Consider the following 19,486-nt stretch of genomic DNA (forward strand, 5'->3'; position numbering starts at 1 on the left):
CCATGTCTTCTGCTTTGTAGAAAGCCAGGCTGGGCCACTTCACTGCGGCTCTGTTTTCTTTCATAAAGGGCTAATATATTTGGTCTTTCATTTTTGAATTACACAAGTAATACATGAATATATTCATACTGTCATAGAATTCTCTCCACTAGGTTTTCAAACCTCACATCCCCTAATATGCATTCTTTTTTCCCTCCCAAAATGATCCTGTCAATAGTTTGCTGTGTATTTTACCAGTTAAATGACTGACTTTCTGTCTTCCCAGCTCTTAGGACAAGCCGTGGCCCACTCACCAGAAAGACACAATTATATGGGGGGAGGGTGAACAGTTCTTCTAACATTTAGAAAAGTTTGAAAGAGGTTTACTCATTTTTACCTTTATTTTTGTGTTTTAGCACAATAATTATATGTTTAATATAATTTAGTTCCCAGATAAGAAGTCAGAAGGACTTCCCTTGGGCATGAGGGAAATCAGGCTCCCAGTCTGGGGAATCATTTAACAATGACTTAGTTATTAATAATATTAATAACAACTTCCCGTGGCTTAATCTCTAGATTTCCAATTTAAGGTTTGGGCTTCTCTCTTGAAGGCCATCAAAGACAGTCATGTTCTGGAAATGAGAGGGGAAAAAAAAGAAAAGAAAACTAACTGGCTGCACAGATATGTTGACAGATTGGTACATTGATCGATAGATGATAGACACCCAGATTAGTGGTTGACCTAGGGAAGATGGGGTAAGGGCGGAAGAGACTCCCTTTCTTTTAGCAGATAATAAATGCATTTGACAGATAGATTAATTTTCTGGCTCTTTTAGCGTTCTGTAAAAAGGTAGCCTTTCATTTTGTCCCCCTGTACTTTGTTATGAGACAAGTGAATAAGACAAGCATCCCGATGAACCAGTCGATAAGGGTCATGGAGAGGTTTGGACAGAAGGTGCAAACAAGCAATGTCAACCCAACCCCAAGAATAATCACAAGATGTTCTCTGCTGCTATGTGGTATTTTCTAGCCATTTCCAAAGGTTCTCCACTCCCAACCAAAAGGCCACTTGTCCCTGCTAATTCTGGACATTCTGTAGTGCTTTGTTGATGACCCTGTTTAGAAGGCTTTGGTTCATCTGCTTAACCATTGCACCATGCTGCACAGAGCCACCACATGGCAGGGGTGTCCTTGTCTCTCAGCACATCACAGACGGAGCAGGTATCTTATTCCCATTTTATATAATACAAAATCAGAGTTTCAGAGGTTAAGTTGTTGGCCCAGCATTACACAGTGAACCTTTTGAAGGCATTGACATGAGAAGAAACCCAGTTCTCTGGCTTTCCAACCCCATTTTTGGTCAATAATGAGAGGATTACAGTCATGTGGCATAGAGAATTAATGTGATTGACAGGATTCTGCCAGCTTTGTAGCAACATAGATTCCCAGTTTTTCTGGGAATCGGTAGACTGATAAAACTATTGCCTGGTCCAGATTTTAGCAGATTCTAACACCTGTGATCCTTTAGTGCCACCCTAGAAACTTAGCAAAAAGAAAACCATGCTCAGACACTGCCCTGAAGCAGTTGAATCAGACTCTCTGGGAAAAGGGGCCTGGGCATGGCATTTTTGTAAAACCTCTGAAGTGATTCTTTTATGCAACTAGGGTTGAGAACCACTGAGTCCTAACCATAAAAGAGAAAGAGGCTAAATTGAGAAGCAGAAGCAATACTCGTTCATGTAGCAGAGAAGCTGGGGCCAGAAGTGTCAGCCGCTGTGAGTGTCATGTATTAGGACTGTGGCTGCTGCTGTCTATGAGCGGAACAGACCCATCTCACACCTGCATGTGAGAGTGAAGAGTTTCCAGCTTCCTCCGCAAAGGCGCTGTCTTCCAAGTTTAAATGGAAACAACCCCACTGAATTCACTGTAGATAGCGCGACTCCCTGTTAACATGCAGATTCTACAAAATCAAATTAAATGTTCTGGGTAAACAGGATGTTTACACACTTTGAGTGCCAAATGAGTATGGATGTCTTACATTTTATTCAATGTCACTTTAACATATTATGTCTCAACCCAAGAAAAAGTGAAAAGAAACGACTCTGTGGCATGATCCACCACTTTCTGGATTGATCTATTTATGGATAGACAATAAAGGAGGGCTGCTTTTTAGTCATTAAGTGTGCCCCTAGAATCTTTCCCCCTGACATTTCTCAATATTGTTCAAATTAGTGTTCTTATCGGGGTAATATCTGTGTCCGTTATAGAGAAAGCAAGGAGGGGTTCACTCCGCTTACTTCAGTATCCTCAGTGCCTGCTGGTCTCGGCACACAGTAGATGCTACAGGAAGGTTTGCTGAGTCAAATACCTGTGCTGACTCTGGGTATGCTGTGAATTTATCAGCTATTTACCAGCTCAGCATTTTAACTCATGTTGCGTGATTCTAGTCATGATGGTTAAAATAATTGGAATCTAGCCTAGTTCCTAAAAGATAATCATGAAAGTAAAACCTTCAAAATCCTGATTTAGTGAAAGCACCTACACCAGACAGACTTGCTAGGCACTGTGGAATTACAAAGGGGGAGAGTTCCTTTCCTTATTTTTTTATTTGCTTATACTCTTAAGGGAGGTATGGCACAGGCACTGAGAATTTCAATAGTAACAGGTAATGTTTATTACGACTACTGTGCTTTACAAAGAATGTTCACTCATTTAGTTATTCTAATAATCCCATGCTTCTGGTTCTGCTATAATGCCTATTTTATAGATGAAAGGACACACAGTTTTAAGTAAGTTACCCAAGACATACAAAACTTGCAGGTAACAGAGTCACGAGAACAGTCCATAGGCCTAATTACAATGCCATGCTGCAAAGGCTTATAATGCTGCTGCAGAAAAACCCACTTGGCAGGGCCAGAGGAGCAGCTGAGGAGAGAAAGGCAGTGTATTCAGGAAGATGTGTGTGGAGAAGAGAGGCAGAGGCCATATGCTATAAAGATGAAGAAGTCAGACTTTGGCAACACACTTCACTATTTCCTCTGTGATCTGGGATATGTTACTTAATTCACCAAGCTTTAATTTCCCCATATATGAAATGGGGATACTGATAGCTCTTACAATATTGGATGTAAGGACTAAATAAGCTTAGGGCATGCAGAGTGATTAGCCTACTGCCTGGCATATTGCAAGGGCTTGATAAATGGTAGCAATTGCTGTTCAACTTTTTCAGCTAAGTGAGTAAGCAAGACCTGAAATGATGAGAGAAGCTCAGCAAGGAGGAATAGGGTATTCTATTTGCCAAGAATACTATTTGAAGGAGCAATCCATTTAACCGATACTCATTGTTAATGTTTATGACTTATTTGCAAAGGAAGGTACAATAAAAGCTTGCGAGTCAGTCACCCTGTTCTATAACTAAGTGATATGGAAGAAAAGTGGTGCTGAGCTGGGTTTACGTTTGGTGGTGATTGTGCTTGTCAACTATTCTCTGGGCATTCGGGAATGTTTAAAGTATTTGAGTGTGCTATTGAGCAAACTCTGAAAAATAGGGCTCCAGGCAAATGAATCAACAGACGGGGTCTTGGCTCATTGGGCAGGAGGGATGTGGGGAGGGAAGCCCTTCTGGAGATTGTTGCCATCACCCAGGTGAGACATGAGCATGTACAAACCGGTGTGGTGGCCGAGGAAAAGAAAACATCAGCAGTGGAAGTATTGCCAGGATTTAGTGACTGGCTGAACTGCTGCTCCAGCTCCGGCCCTCCGCTCTGTGTCCAGGAACACCTGGGTCGTGAGCCTGGGAAACTGGAGATGAAGCTCACTGTCGGCAAATCTGGGGAGAGATGGGTTAGGAGATAGCGGTGGAAGAGAGGCAGCATGTTGCATTTTGAATGACCTGAATTTCGAACCAGGTGAACATAATACAACGGCAGACACGTGCTTAATATTTAGCAAAGAGATCAGTGTGGAAATCAAGTTTTTGCAATTCTCATATACACTGATCGTTTCAGCTATAGAAGAGGACAAGCTCTCTAAGAGAAGGGGCGTCAGGAGAGATAAGCAAGGACCCAGGAGAGGTTCTGGCAGGCCCACAGTGAGGCGGTGGGAGGAGGAGGAAGACCCGTAGAAGGAGGGAGAGAGCAGAAGGCAGAGCGGTGAGAAGCCCAGGAGAGAGAAGGAGCTGCGAAGGAAGGGGCGCCGAGGGGTGTCAGGAACCAACGGGAAAACACAGAAGAGGAGGGCGGGCTGGGGAGGAACGTCAGGAGGCTTGCCTTTACAGAATCTTCGCACAGTGAGGTGAGGACTAAAGCCAGACTGTCCGGATTTTGCCGTCTAAGCACATCTTGGAATGGAGGACTTCTCAGGGTTCTGTCTTTTGGGGGGAAAATAATTCTTCTCAAAGTCTAACAAAATCCCTAGAAACGAACATTTCAGAGAAGTGAAATCACTGCAGTGCCTGGTCGTGGGCGACGGAGGGGATGAGGACGGTGAAGGCAGGAGGCAGGGAGGCCAAGGCGGCCCTGCCTATTATTAAAATGTGAGTCACAGACCTCGGCACTATTCAGCAGTGAGGGCTCCCAGACCCCCGCTCCCGCAGTGACCCGAGATGCATTGATTGGTCAGTCACCAATATTATTACTAAAATGCTCCAGTATTATTTGAATCTTACCTACTAAAGAGAAGAACCATAAACAGAACTGTAAAGCCTGGACCTACACCCAAGCCCTCAGATGCTCTGCACAGTGCTGGGCCAGCCACAGGGCTGCCCCCACCACCCATGGCAACTGGAATGCAGCCCTGGCATTGTTTTGCCAGGGTTTAGGGAAACCCCTCCACATGGTAAATGAAAGTAGCAAGATAGATGAGATAAGAGCAGGGTTAGGAACAATGTTTTCATAGAGATGACAATCTCTTGCTTAAAGGTTAAAATCCTCCAGTGATTTATAACAAGGAAAGAGGTATAAAAGGTTATCAACGCTGCACACATGTGCAGTGTGTTTTGGAAAACTTGACCCCATTGTGTACAAACAAATGCCCCTTTGTAATCTGATAGTATTGAGACACCCTGACACAATGCTGCTGCAGGACCTTATTTCAAGGCAAAGGAAAGTTAAATGGAAAATAAAATGTTCAAGGCAGTTTTTTAATTGGTATTGTGTTTCGTGTTTGCGTTAAATAAATATTTAGCTTATAGGTCTGCATGTGTGAGGGATGAATCATCTCATTAAATAATGTCAGCAAAGATAAGTCTTATCACCTCTGCTGCTGGAAGCACAAATCTATGAAGGCAGCCTCTTAAAGTGATGCTTGAAGATTTCTATCTGTACTTCTACAGTTCAGAGGGGTGGTATTGATGACAACCTATCTTATTGCAACCACGTGCCTGATGGAGATTAGCAAAGAGTCATAATCACAGTAAAATTGGCAGTGAAAAGTCCTTCTGAAATGTGGTATTCAGTATTACCATCCAGCATCTATGATCAAGAAGAACTCTGCTTTGAATCTATTTACAGTCTCTCACCTAGTCTCTATTTTGATCAGAGGGATGTGTTTAAAAACTAGCCACCTATAATCTGTACCCCAAAACAGAGAGAGCAGGGTATAGGGAGATTGTCTTGGCTTCATTCTTGTAACTTATCTAGTTAGCCAGCTACAGGCCAAGAGTTAGTAAGAGACATAACTTCCCTTGATATTGTCCTAGCACATGCTGCAATTAAAAAGAAAACCATGCATGTAACATCACCTACTGGGTGTGACTAAGCAGTTTACATATGGGAAGGATCTCCACTCTCCCTCTTCCACTTTGCACCCACATTTCTTGAGTTTTGTATGCTTATCATCTCCAAGTCCTCCCCTCTTACACTCTACAACTCCTCCCAACGTCAATTCCTCCCCATCGGCTCAATGAGACGTCCTTTGCCAAGAACATGTCATGTCTCTCATCAGACAGGCTATCTCAGTCCCCTCCTTAACATCCCTCTCAGCACCCATGGACATAGCTAACCACATTCTGCTTCTCCTCTCAGCACCCATGGACATAGCTGACCACATTCTGCTTCTTGAAACTTGACCCTTCCTGGTTTCAGACTCTCTTACAGCCTTGTTTCCTTCCTGCCTCTCGGGCCTCTCATTCCCAAACATCTTGGCTCAGTATCTTCCTCAACAAGACTTTTGAATTGTTGGAATTCTGTAAGGGCTTGGTCCTAGGCCTTCTTTTCTACTCTATTTACTGTCTTCCTAATCAGCCTTAACCACCCCTGTGGTTGCAGTTATAAGGCCTGTCTGCCTGGCTCCTGCTTGCCTCACCAGCCCCATCTCTTACCTGTCTACTGCTTCTTTTCAGTGTTCCAGCTACTCTGGCTTGCTTGCAGCTCCTTGAATGTACCATACATTTTCCTTCCTCAGGGCCTTTGTACATGATCTTCTTTCTACCTGAAACCTTCTTTCTTTTGCCTGGAACTTTCTTCCTTCTTTCCCTCTGGTCTCCCCATTTGATGTTAGCTAATTCCAACTCGTGCTTCAGGTTTTAGCTCAATTAAATAGTTCCTCTAGGATACCTTCCACTAATTTTCAAGACAAAGTCATGTCCCTCTGTTTATAGGCCTTATTAGACAGTTCAGCACATTGGTTAAAAGGATAGACTCTGGAGTTGGACTCCCTAGGTTCAAATTCTGGTCCTGCCACAAACCAGCTGTGTGATTTGGGGCAAGTTATTCAACTACTCTGTGCTCAGTTAATTTGATGTCATACTACGAATTAGATCTCATATGACACCCACTGCATTGGAATTGCTGTGAGGATTAAAGGATTTAATACATTCAAAGCCCAGGTCAGTGCCTGACACACAGCAAGTGCTTGACAACTGTTAGTATTATGATTCTGATTCTTGGTAGCATGTTCACAGTCATAGCTAAACAATGACGTGAATAATGAATTCTTTAATGATGCTGCTCATCTACTCCAAATACCCTAAGCTCCATGGAGACAGGGCCCACTCTCTTGTTTTCTGCTAACTTAACCTGCACCGCAGAGGGCATCTGGCACTTAGTGGGACTTAATAAATGCTTGCCCCTTGGATAAATACACAAATGAATATGTGAGTGAGGGAATCAAGAGATTTGCTTTATGTAATACTTACAACAATAAATATAATACAGAGAGGAAGCCAATGGGTCTAGATTAAGTATGGGTATTCAGCAGAATTAGGGACTACTTATAGCTAAACAGTTCACAGAACCTCCAGCCAGGAGGTAGCCATTGGCCTGGGCGTTGAAGGATAGAATTTGAATATTCAGCAGTTATCCTGGGGTCAACAGGTAGGAAAAGATGGAGATTCACAAGCCATGTAAATGGCAGGGTTATTACGGTTTTGCCAAACACTGAAAAATAATTTGACAATAATTACTCTTTGCCACCCCAGGATTAATTCTCAAAGGTTTGTTTTTGTATATTTTTGCTTTTGCACAAACACTGGAAAATTTCTTGCACTATTTTAAATTATGAAAAACCAATCGGCTTCCATAGAGAAAGTATAATAGATGCTTATTAAATATTGATTGTCCAAAAAGTAAAGTCCAGGTCATGGAAGGCCTTGGATCTTCCCTCTAATCTTCCATTTCCGTATCTGAAAAGTAGGGGTCATTTAGTGACACCATAGGATCATTGAGATGGTTAAAGGACATAATCCTTGGAGAGAGCTTACCTCCTCCATGCCTGGAACATAATAAGCATCCAGTAACTGTCAGGAATCTATAACAGCATCATCATCATCATTGATGATTATTTCCCACAGTCCCATCATAAATGGATTTCCTGACTGTAATACAAAATTATTTTCTAGAATTTTAAGAATCTTTGTTGGTCTCTGGAGTCCTGACTGACTCCACTTCCACCCGCCTTTGAGACACACAGCCCTTGTTAGGCATTAGTTTTCTCATCTGAAAAATGAAGGGGTGTGTGCATGAGGCAGGGGCTGCTTGAACTAGAGATGAATTCTGACTCATCTCCCAATTCTGACTACGTATGGTTTTACACTCTATTCAGACAAACCAGTAATCTATTTTTCAATTTTCATAAATGCATACCCAGAATTAACACTTAATAAATACTGAGCAGCAGACCAGAGGACCACCTTCTCCCTTGTTACATAATAGAAAAATAAAAAGAGGTATCATTTTTATTGAATTCTCTATTAGTTTGCTAGGAGCGCCATAACCGACTGGGAGGCTTAATGGATAGAAATTTATTTTCTTACAATTCTGGGGATAGAAGTCCAAAACCAGTGTGGCAGGAGAGTTGGTTTTTTTGGAGGCCTCTCTCCTTGGCTTGAAGGTGGTCATCTTCCTCTGGTGTCTTTACGTGGTCCTTCCTCTATGTGTGTCTGTAGCCTAATCCCCTCTTCTTGTAAGGTCATTGGTCATACTGGTTTAGGGCCCACACTAATGACCTCATTTTAACTTATTACTTCTTTAAAGACCCTATCTCCAAATTAGGGTACATTCTGAGGTCTTGGGGGTTAGGGCTTCAACATCTTAGCTTTGGAGGGACAGAAGACAGCCCATAACAAACTCCAGCTAGGACCAGGCCCTTCTGTGCTTGGTAGGCATGATCTTTAGTCTTTACAACAAAGCTGCAAGGTGCATCCTGTGATCTTCATTATTCTCACCAGGAACTGAGGCTCAGTGGGGTTGAGAATCTTGACCCGTAGTTACTCAGTGGTGAAGCTGGAATCAGAACACAAGTCTGTTTTGCTTCAAACCCGGTGCTCTTCCCACTCTTGTCTACCACAGGAAGGAGGGAATTACCTGAGCCTGAAGGCCATCAAATCATTATCTTTCCAAGTCAGAGCAAAAATACCTCTGCTTTCTTTGGTGATGGTGAATGTGCAGGAGATCAATACCCTCCCAAGGACCATGGGTAAGCCTATGCCCAGGTGGCAGGGCAAGCTGCTCAAGGGAGCCTCCAGAGGGCCTCCAGGGACTGCTGCACATCACCCTTTGGGTTGCCTCATTCTCTTTGGAACAGTGACAACCTTTGCTTACCCTCTTCTCCTTTGCTTCAAATTCTCTTTTCTTTCCATTTCACATGAAGGCATTGCCCATCCTTCAGGGTCTGGCCAGTGACACTGGTCATGACAAAACCCACCCACTTCCTCTTGTCCTCAACTTCAGTCATGCTTATCACTTACACACTGTAGCTCGCTTTGGACATGGGCCAGCTTCGGGCTGGCTCTTGCTTTGGTACTTATGAGCTGGGTGGCCTGGGTAAGTCCTGTAACCTCTCTGGGTCTTCCCTCATCTATGAATTAGGGTTTAAAAATCTGTCACTGTGAAAGGGGAAGTAAGTGAATTAACACATTTATTGCATTTAACATTGTACCTGACATGCAATGGGCATTTAGTAAATCATGTCTTTCAAGCTTATGTTTTTCTTTCAGTCTGTTTCATGCCTTCTCAGTGAGACTAAGAGGTTTTTGGGGACAAGAACCATGACTCATTTCAATGTGTGAATACATAGCACAGTTTTGGGCCTAGAGAAATCACTCTGTTGTTCCATATGCATGCAACACATTTGATAGTATAAGAGGTATATAACACAACTGCAAATAACAGCCTTGGGTATTGACTTATATCAAAAACTATTGGGTGGATCACCTCTGAACCCATACTCCCATTAATCCATTCATCTATCCACCATTGACTGATTGCCTTCTAAATGCATCTCTCTCAAGATTTGTTTCTACAGTTTCTTTAGTAGAGAGAGCTATAGGCTGGGGATGGAAAGTGTCAGGAATGCGCGGGGGTGGGGTGGGGGGAATGTGGAACGAGCAATGGAATGCTGAAAAGATGGCTCTGCAGACCTCACCGTGCATCAGAAACAGCTGGATGGGCGGATTCAGACTCTCAGTTCCCACTACCTAGAAATTCTAATTCAGTGATCTGAGGTGATATTAACACAACAAACATGAAAAAAAGGAACTCCCGGGGTGATTGTTTTTATGTGCAGCCAGGGATAAGAACCACTGAAGCAGATGCACAAATACTCCAGGGAATAACCTTCCTGGGTACTCAGGAGATGCTAAGGGAAGGGCTGTGTGCTGGGCTGAAGCCAGGAGCCCTGCACTGGAGGAGGGAAGAGGGACTCGTGCAGAGGCTGATCAAAGGTGGGCTCATCTTCATCTCTTGCCTTCCTACTCCCCAAGGGGAACCAAGGGGAGTATCAAGTCTAGGATCCTCAAGGGAGAGGGGCAGAGGCTACAAGAAGCATGGGAAGGCAAAGCTGTGTGGAGTTTAGGAAATAAAACACTTCCAGGAAAAATCCCACTATTGTCCTATTTAGATGGAGCTTGGAGTCACAACTTGACACTGGGTCATTAGAACTCACAGATGGGACTAACTTGCAAAAGTAGATAAGCCAATAAACCAATTCACTGCTCCTCCCACCTCCCCCATTCAAGCCTGGGCAGGTCAGGGCTGCTGAAAGGTTTCCAGGAGAGCAGTTATGTTAAACACCGGATGCTTCTAAGATTTGGAAGAATGGTTTCCTGATGTGTTTCAGGACAGTTTCACAATGACAGCTGCTGATCACGATCACTCCGCAAAACAATGTCATTTTTTAGGCTGCTTCAAGGAACCAGATGCAGGGCTGCTGAGAATCCAGACGACTTATTCCGGGCATATGACATCAGGGTGCTTGACTTCCCTCTCTCTCTCTGCTACCTTGACAGATAGGAGAATAGAATCGGAGGAGACCAGGAAGTTGCTCATCACCACAGGGTTCCTGCTGAGCATGTAACATGAGATCATATTTCTCAGCTTTTGCTAAGAGAGCCAGCTGGGTCAGGTTGGTGAGTTCTAGTAGAGATTAGCCAGGATTGACCATTTAAAAAGAGAAAGAAATCGGGAAGCACATCAGGTAAATTTTCTTTGTCTCTCTGTCCTTTGTGTCTCTTAGTTGTCCACCATTTACTCCACCAATTTAGAATAAATAGCAACTTCTAAGGGATTTACAATTGAAGGGGCCCTACTGAAGGCACATGGCCTTCTACCTGGAATGCTGCTCTGTGTTTTTAATGGGATGGAATTGGATCATTTTTCCCCCATTTGCCAAGTTAAACAGCCTCTACTGGCTTCCTCACAGATGAGAACAGCTGTGAGCAGGAGGGTTAATGAAAAGCTAATTGATTTAGGTAAGAAAGTTGGACTTCAGGTCTCTCCCAAAATGGAGCAGTAACCCCAAAAGCTGAACTGATCTTCAGCTGCTATCACTGTTCTGATTGGTCAGGCCCATGCCAAACTGGTTGCCAAATATTGTCACTATTTCTCCTGTCACATGGAGAAGCCACCCCTCACCCTTGCCGGCCATCCGATCACTTTGTGTAGCTGCTGGTATTCCTCTACATTCAGAGACACATCCTTCCCCACAGTAGGGTCCTTCCTACATCTCTATTTCTAATGACCTGTGATTTTGCTGTCACTAAATAGGTCAAATAAGAATGCCTGTTTAATCAAGTACTGTCTCCAGAAGACTAGGGAAAGATGGAGGCAGTATTGGCCAGTGGGCTGTACAACAGGATCAGACAGACATGACCGTTTAGGGACATTAGGATTCTTGCTAACTCCAAGAGGCCAACACTGGGAAATGGAAAGATACGGAGTCAGCTCCAGGCCATCGAATGCCCGAGTCCCTCCCTGGCTGTCACATACTAAAGGAGGCTTATTAATCATTCAGTTACTAATTCTCATCCCCTTGATTAACTGCTTCAGTGTGGAACCAGCTAGAACAGCGCACTAAGTGGGGGGCCCAAAAAGATTAAGCTGCCTTTGAAATACCCAATTTGTTCCAGGAACAGTTGCTATCACCAGGCCAGATCAGCCTGCTCAGTACCCAGAAAAGCCTACACCCTTTCAATAACGGCAGAGTTGCTGTGATTTCTGTACAGCAGACACATCTGGTCTTAAATCTGGTCTATTCCCGTAACCTAATTGCAGAGAATTTCCAAAATCCGTGGAGTTGCAGAATTTAAAAAATGTATTTGATTGCCAGAACTGCAAATTGGGTCAGTTTTCCAGGGCCTCGGCTGCCCTCTTTTCCACTGGGAAGAGGAAAAGGAGGCAGCCAGCAGCTGGTGATTGAAATACAGTTCTCCCTGGCATGGAAGGCTTGGCTCTCTGTGTGTTATCCTGGTCACAGTCCCCTGGTACCCCCCCTGCCAGGCCTGGGCCATGGCCTGCCCTTCCTGACGGTTGCCCTCTGGATTCCACTAACAATTGGAGTGAAGCCATTGCAGCCTGCATCCAAGCAGGTCTTCAGGACTTTTAATCACATTTGAGCCTCAGGAAAGCCTGTAAGTGGAGCAGAGCTGCAGGTATAAAGATCCCCATATCACGGAAGGGGCATATTTGACTCTGATACGTGACTTACTCAAGGATGCAGTTTATAGTAATTCTGGATCCTAACCCATATCTTCTGTCTCTTAGTCTTTTGGTCTTTTTACAATACATAAAGAAGTAAGTAAGGAAAGAAATCTATAAAAAGTAGTTTGTGCTGGTCCCCAGACTCCCAAGGGTTGGAAGTATTCCATCTGGTGCTCTACTTTTCAAATGCAAGAGTGATTTATCTGATCACCAAAAAACTTCATTTTCATCACCAACATGATGAAGAGATAACTATCAAAAATCCATATATAAGATGGGATATATAATGATATTAATCTTCTATATTATATATACTATAATACTATAAAAATCTATAAATACAATATAGTTTTATAACTGAGTCCAGGATTATTCATACTCATAGGTGGTAGCCCACTTATGTGGGCCATGAAATCAATTTAATGGGTTGCTACCAGAATTAAAAGAAAAAAAAAGAAACAGGTAAAGGGAGAAAAAATAATTAGAATGGTCGATCTCTCGATCAGAGCAATGGTTACATGAATATGTACACATGTCAAAATTCACCATGCTGTATGCTAAGATGTGTGCATTTTATTGTACATACCTCAATATAAAAATATTTTAAAGTAAAAATAAGTAAATAATAATTTAAAAAGTAAAGAAAAGAAAAGGATCAGATAGGATAGAATAGAATTGAAAATAGCAGAGTGTTGCACGTAGCAAAGGTAAGGATGGATCCCTCAATTCTTTTGTCCATATATTATACGTACTGGACACAATGTTAAAAGCATTTCTTACTGAGCAGTCCTTCCTTTCCTCTTGCTCTCCCTCTCTCTCCTCACTCTCCTTTCTTTCCTTCTCTCTTTCCCCCTCCATGTAGATAAGAAAAGTACCCAAACGTCTGCTGCCTTGGTCCCATTTACAGGTACCCCCCCCAGCCCTCTCCAACCCTGTCCTTCCTGGCACTGGGACTTCCTTCCCGCAGGACCTGGAGCAGAGGCTGTTCTCCTTGTTGATACCTTTATGTGCCCTCCTTTCTCCTCTCTTGAAAAGGTCTGTTTGTAGTGTGATCTTTGACACAGGGTTTGCTCGCTCTTTCTATGTTTGATAAATAAATTGCTCTTCCTCTAACCCATCCCATTTCCATTTCAGGCAAAGCCACTCAAACTTGAAGAAATGAAATCCCCAAGGAGAACCACTTTGTGCTTCATGATTATGGTGATTCATTCTTCCCAGGCTACACTGAACTTGAATTTAGAGTCTGTTGTTCATCCTTTGGTGAGTAAATCCATGTCTGCTCTATTTCTCCCTGTCACATTTTTCTCATTTCCTGGGGGTGTCACAGATGGAAATTGCTTGAAATGTTTTGTTTTTTTATTCTAGGACCTTTAAGAAAATATTGCAAGTTGGGGGAGGGGGTAGTGAATATAAATAGGTGTTAGTGTATCTCCTGGGCTACAACTTGCCATATTCTGAAATCAGGGGTTGGTATCAAGGGATCATCCCAGGCTTCCCTCCTTAATGGAATGGCCTTCATCTCTAGGTAATGCTCCACCTACACTGACATTAGTGACTGTAAAACAGATTTTAAGGATTAAGCGGGACAGGTCAATCACAGACTGATACAGCTGAAGGGGTGACAGATATGGTCTAAGGTTTTTGCTGACAAATTATCCAGATTGCTTTTGTCTTTGGAAAATTAATGGGAATTTAGTTTAACTAAAGAGGGTGGTAAATACTCCCTTATTCCTTACTGGGATTACTGGGTTTAATCCTTCTTTAGGCTTCTGAGTGCACCAGAGACAGAGTATGTTACTGGGAGACTGATGTTAATTCTCTGTTGTCCGTAAAGTGATGATAAAAATGCTATTGACTTCCTGATTGCTATGAAAACTTAATTAGTTAATATTTATAGTACCTTAGAACCGTGCCAGGCACATAATAAATGCTTTACCAGTGTTTTCTATTATTATTTCCCCCACTATAATTATATCTTTTTCTGCTGATTTTTAAACAAGATATTTTAGTGCTATTTTATGCATTCTGTCACTGTTGTTAGAGCTTCATTGGTACATTTTGGTATTAAAAAACGTTTCTTCCCTGCTTTTCAATTTCAGTTTCAACTTTTCTATTTTTGTTTTTGTCTTTTCTAATTTTCGATCCAGTTTTTGTATTTGTACCTATATGATCTTTGCCCTTTATTTTTTGGTTAGCCTGCAATATATCACTTTGTGTTAATCGTCCTCTTAGAAACAACATGAGTTCAAGGGTTTTTTGTCTTTTCAAATGAAATCTGGGTAAATCTGACTTTGATTAGGGGAGTATAATTTATCACATTAATTTCATCTTTAAAATACTCGATCTTACTTCCAGGGTTTTGTTTTATGATTTCATGCACTTCCTTTCTCTTTCCTGTTTTGTGTCTTTCGTTGTTTGACTTAGGTTTTCTTTATTTCTCTTATGACTCGGGAGATAGACACTGTGTATCTCTTCTTCTAGGCTCCAGTGTGGAGTACAACCTGCACAATCTTATGTAGCCACTTGCTCATATACATAGAGGAGGGAAACGTCTACACTTCCCATGAATTCACATGGTCAGTGTAGACCAGGCATGTGGGGAGAAAGCCGTAGCATGAGGTGATCTCAGCAGTGGGATCAGCTTTACCTCTGTTCCGGAGTTTCCTAGTGTTCATGGCTGCAGCATGACAGCCACCTCCTTCACAGTGCCAGTTTGGCCCTCACTGAGGGGCACAGGCTGGTCAGGGGATAAGCTGGTGACCTCCCAGGGCTGCTGGTGGATTTTAAACTCCATCTTCCTTGAATCTCCCACCACCATCTCATTTTCTTCAAAATAGAATATCTTCATACAGGTCAAAGGCCAAAGACCCCCATTGGAAGGATGCACCTGTGCCTGTCTTACCAGTTTACACTACCCTAAGCTGCCCTTGGCTCTTATCTTCTACCATTTTAAACACAAGGCATGGTGATGAGTTGTTTTTTTTTTAAAACTGTGCTAAATATGCAGAAATTTACTATCTTAACCATTTCTAAGTATATAGTTCAATAGTGTTAAATATATTCACATTATCATGTAACCAACCTACAGAACTTTTTCATCATGCAAAACTGAAAATCTGTATCCATTACACAAGAACTCCCCATCGGCCTCCACTTATTCCCTGGCAACCACCATTTCATTTTCTGTCTCTCTGATTTTAACTACTCTAAGTACCTCATATAAGTGGACTCATACAGTGACTGGCTTATTTCATTTGCATAATGTCCTAAAAATTTGTCTATGCTACAGTATGCATCAGAATTTCCTTCCTTTCTTAGGTCTGAATAATGACACATTGTATGTATATCCTACATTTTGTTCATCCATTTATCCATTCATGGATGCTTGGGTCTCTTTCACCTCTTGGTTGTTGTGAATAATGCCGCTATGAACATGAGTGTGCATGCAGATATGGACAGATGGACTTTGAAGTGTGATGACGTAGCTTCACCGTGCACATGAATCCACTCGGGGACCCTCTTAAAATGCAGACTTCAACTCAGGAAGTCTGGGGTGGGGCCCGGATGTTGCACTTCTGACAAGTTGTTCTTGTTCATGCTCTATCGGCCACACTTTGAGCACCAAGACTGTGGACTCTCAACTTTGGCATCAGCTCTGAGTCTGAAACCTGGCTGTAACCCCAACAAGCTGTGGAAATGTAATCAACTTTCTTCATCTCCCTGAACCTGTTTTCTCTACATAATAGGAGAATAAGTGCATCTCCTTCATTGGTTTGTTGTGAGGATTAAATGTTCTTACACGTGTTTGCCTTAGCACCGTGACAAGCACAGAGCAAGTGTGTGAGATTTGGCGGCTGTTTTCACTATTCTAGTACAAGTAAACCTGAGTTAGTACGCCTATGGGAGGAGATACTCCACCAGCACCCTTGCCAAGGCAATTATCTGGAGCGAAGATATTAAATCAGGGATTCCAGGTCAAGAAAAATAGCAGTGAGTGGCAGGAACTTGGTGAGGAGGGGTGAGGTCTTTGGAGACCACCTTGCTTGTCATCTGGCTCTCTGGGGATTCTCTTTTCCACACGTAAAATGCCGGCTCTCATTCCTGACCGATTGCCCACGCCCTCTTCAGGCCACCCCCTTCCCCCAGTTATTTGTAAAGTCACCATGTCCAACAGGTAGGGCATTTCCTGGAATTGGTGACCTTGTGTCTTCCGGCTGAAACTTGGCCATCAGGAAATCCCCTCTGGACGGAGCTAGCTGCTGTCCTCAGACACTCAAATGGGTACCTGTGCTTGGGCGAGCAGAGGGAGACCCAGCTGGAGGCTGTTGTCTGAAATAAATACCCCACTGGGCATGCGGAGTCCCTGGCAGGATCTATGCTCCCCCATGAGTTTTCCTCAGTGCCCAAAGTTTAAGAGAAAAGGCAAGTGCCAGTGTCTCACAGGTCCCAGAACAGGGGTGACATGAGGGCTCTGGAGGGCCAGGATGGACCCCAGTGAGCCCCAGGCCAGCTGGACACAGGGACACGCCCCACTGCTAGAGGCTGCATAAGCATTTCAGGTGTCCCAGCATGCTATTTTTCATAATGTAAGACACTGAGGCTTAAAATGAGTAAATTTTTCAACTAGGAAGAAGAGGCGGCAGTGGGATTCCGTTCTTGGTGTGACTCAGCATTCGCCTTATAGAAATCCAAGTTGCATCACATGACAGCCCAGCCCTTCGCACCTTTGCCAATTTGGGAGGGCCAAGGGTATTCACCATCACCACCACCACCGGAGAAATCAGAGGCTTTATTGTTTTCAGCATGTTTTCCCTCCATTTTCCTCAATGATTGCAGGGCTTAAAATAAAAAGTAAGTTATTCTCACAAAAAAAAATGTGAATCTTCAATGGACAACAGAGGTAACAGGTGACAGAGTTGCAAAAACAGCAAAGATGTCCCCTGAAAATTCCAAATAATCACCATTAAAGATTCAGGAAATAGTTCAATAGGTGGCCTCTTATCCATGGATGTGCTGGTTTAAAAGGCAGTTTTCTTCACCATACCAGACCCACTAAATTGGACTGGGGGAGGGGGAAGTGATCCAATGGTCACAAAGATTGAAATACTCTGCACAAGAGAATTGACAACGACCTTGACTTTAACCTACAAGTGCTAGGAGCATGTCCTCAGTTCTTTAGTCCCACTGAAAAATGGAGAAAACAACATTTAGACCTGAGAGAGCTTCCCAAAGTTGACTACCGGTGGTCACCTTCTTCTTGGTGGGGTCCCCCAACTGCAGCCCATGTTAAGGGCTAACAAGGAGCCCATATTAAGGGCTAACCAAGAAGAGTGGACAGAGAAAGCTTCCCAGTGGCTCCCCACTCCCTGCCCCCTGCCTGCAGGGAGGATGGAGGCGGGAATATGCCGGAAGAACCTTTCCTTCTGCCTGGGCACAGAGCCAAAGCAGGCTCCGGAAAGCTGGGCAGGAACCAGCCCTTTGCTCTGACTACTCCTTGGTTCCTGAACATTTCATTACAGTGAAAATAATCTCACGACAAACGAAGCAGCAGCCGGTTTTGAGATTCCAATCATCATCCATCATTCCTCTATTCATTTCTTCAAGAACATTTATGAATTATTAGGTTCACAGTCCCTCCACTGTACCCATGGGCATTACCACTAGTCATGGAAAGGAAGACGGGGAGAGGAGGAGGCTGTTGAGAAAGAAAGAGAAAAGGTTCTAGGTGCAAGATTCTGGGTCACTGAGCCAAACCCACAGTTTCTGGGACTATCTCCTGATGAGATGATGCAATGCCTGTGTGGACTAGTGCAGACTTTGGAGCCAGACTAGCTGAGTTTGAGTCTTGGCTCTGCCTTTTAAAGACTCTGTGACCTTAGGCTAGGTATTTGACCTCTCTGTGTCTGTGTTTTCTGATCAAAGAAATGTGGATAATAACAGTGTCTACATCTCAGATGGTCATGATGATTAAATAAGTAAGCACACACCAAGTGCTCAACAGTCCCTGGCATAGGCTGTTGGACACATCTTAGGAATTATTATTTTTGTTATTGTTACGATGTGAGATCACTAGAAAAAAATGGTAGACACCACAGATGACAGAATGAGCTCTGCCTGGGGTGGTGTTCCTGGTGTGTGAAGTTCATGGTACAAGACACACCTTGAAAGGCAGGAGCGATCTGGCTGTTCCATGAAGCCTTGAAGGGAGTTTGGACGGGGAAGCAAATGATAAGAAAATCCACCTAGAGGTGGAGATGAGCTAGGAACCCCCTGTCGGGTCAAGGTGGTGTTACCAGCTGCAGGGCTGCCAGTGATCCCAGCAGCAAAGCCAGTCAAAATCAGTCCTTAACCAAAGAAGCTACTTGACGAAAGAACTTTATAGAGATGAAGCAAGTGGCAGTGTGCAGATGGAGGGGTCCATGTGAATGGGCCCCTGGAACAACACGATGTCCCATCCCAGAATAGCACTTACAACGTCATCAAAACTATTCTCAATTCTTTACGTTTATTAATCATTTGATCTTCACACCAACTTCATGAGAGAGGCTACGTTCATTCCCATGGTTAACAGGTGGGTGCTGAGGCATAGAGAAGTTATATAACTTGTCCAAGGTCATACAGCCATTTTGTAACAGAGCTAGGATTTGAACTTGAGTCCTTGCTCTTAAACATTGTACCATACAGCTAAGGTTTATTAAGGGTTACTGTGTGTCACATTGTAAGCCAGTTAATTCTCATAACAATCCTATGAGGTCAGTACTATTTTATTATTCCATTTTACAGAAAAGAAAACTAAGGCTCAGAGAGATCAAGTCACTTCTTCAAGGTCACATAGCTAGTAAGTGGCATAGCCTTGCACCCAGGCAGTCTGGCCCATGAGCTGGCTCTCATAGCGTCTGCCACAGAAAGCAATAGAATCAGCCAGGAGAAAAAGGACCAGAGGAGAAGAAAATACTCTCTAAGCATGCACAATCGAAAGAGCCCTAATACAGCAGAAATACTGGGGTGGGGCCATGCTGAATGCTGAGGAGAGGTCGTGAGACTGGACTAAAAGGTCCTTGGTTTTATGACTCAGGGTTCAAGTTTTAGGCAGA

At 43.3% G+C, this 19,486-nt stretch overlaps 1 protein-coding gene across 6 annotated transcripts in view; it reads left to right on the forward strand.

Annotated features, from left to right (window-relative positions):
• Nucleotides 1–19,486, forward strand: part of ADGRF5 (adhesion G protein-coupled receptor F5) — a 90,976-nt gene that overhangs the window by 27,153 nt on the left and 44,337 nt on the right. For all 6 annotated transcript variants that reach the window (XM_036927368.2, XM_057494297.1, XM_036927367.2 and 3 more), the window contains exon 2: nucleotides 13,527–13,652. In XM_036927368.2, coding sequence (XP_036783263.2) covers nucleotides 13,551–13,652 — 102 coding nt within the window. In that variant the 5' untranslated portion in view covers nucleotides 13,527–13,550. The remainder of the gene's footprint in view (nucleotides 1–13,526; nucleotides 13,653–19,486) is intronic.

Source organism: Manis pentadactyla, chromosome 16, assembly GCF_030020395.1.
Source record: "Manis pentadactyla isolate mManPen7 chromosome 16, mManPen7.hap1, whole genome shotgun sequence".
Lineage (NCBI taxonomy): Eukaryota > Metazoa > Chordata > Mammalia > Pholidota > Manidae > Manis > Manis pentadactyla.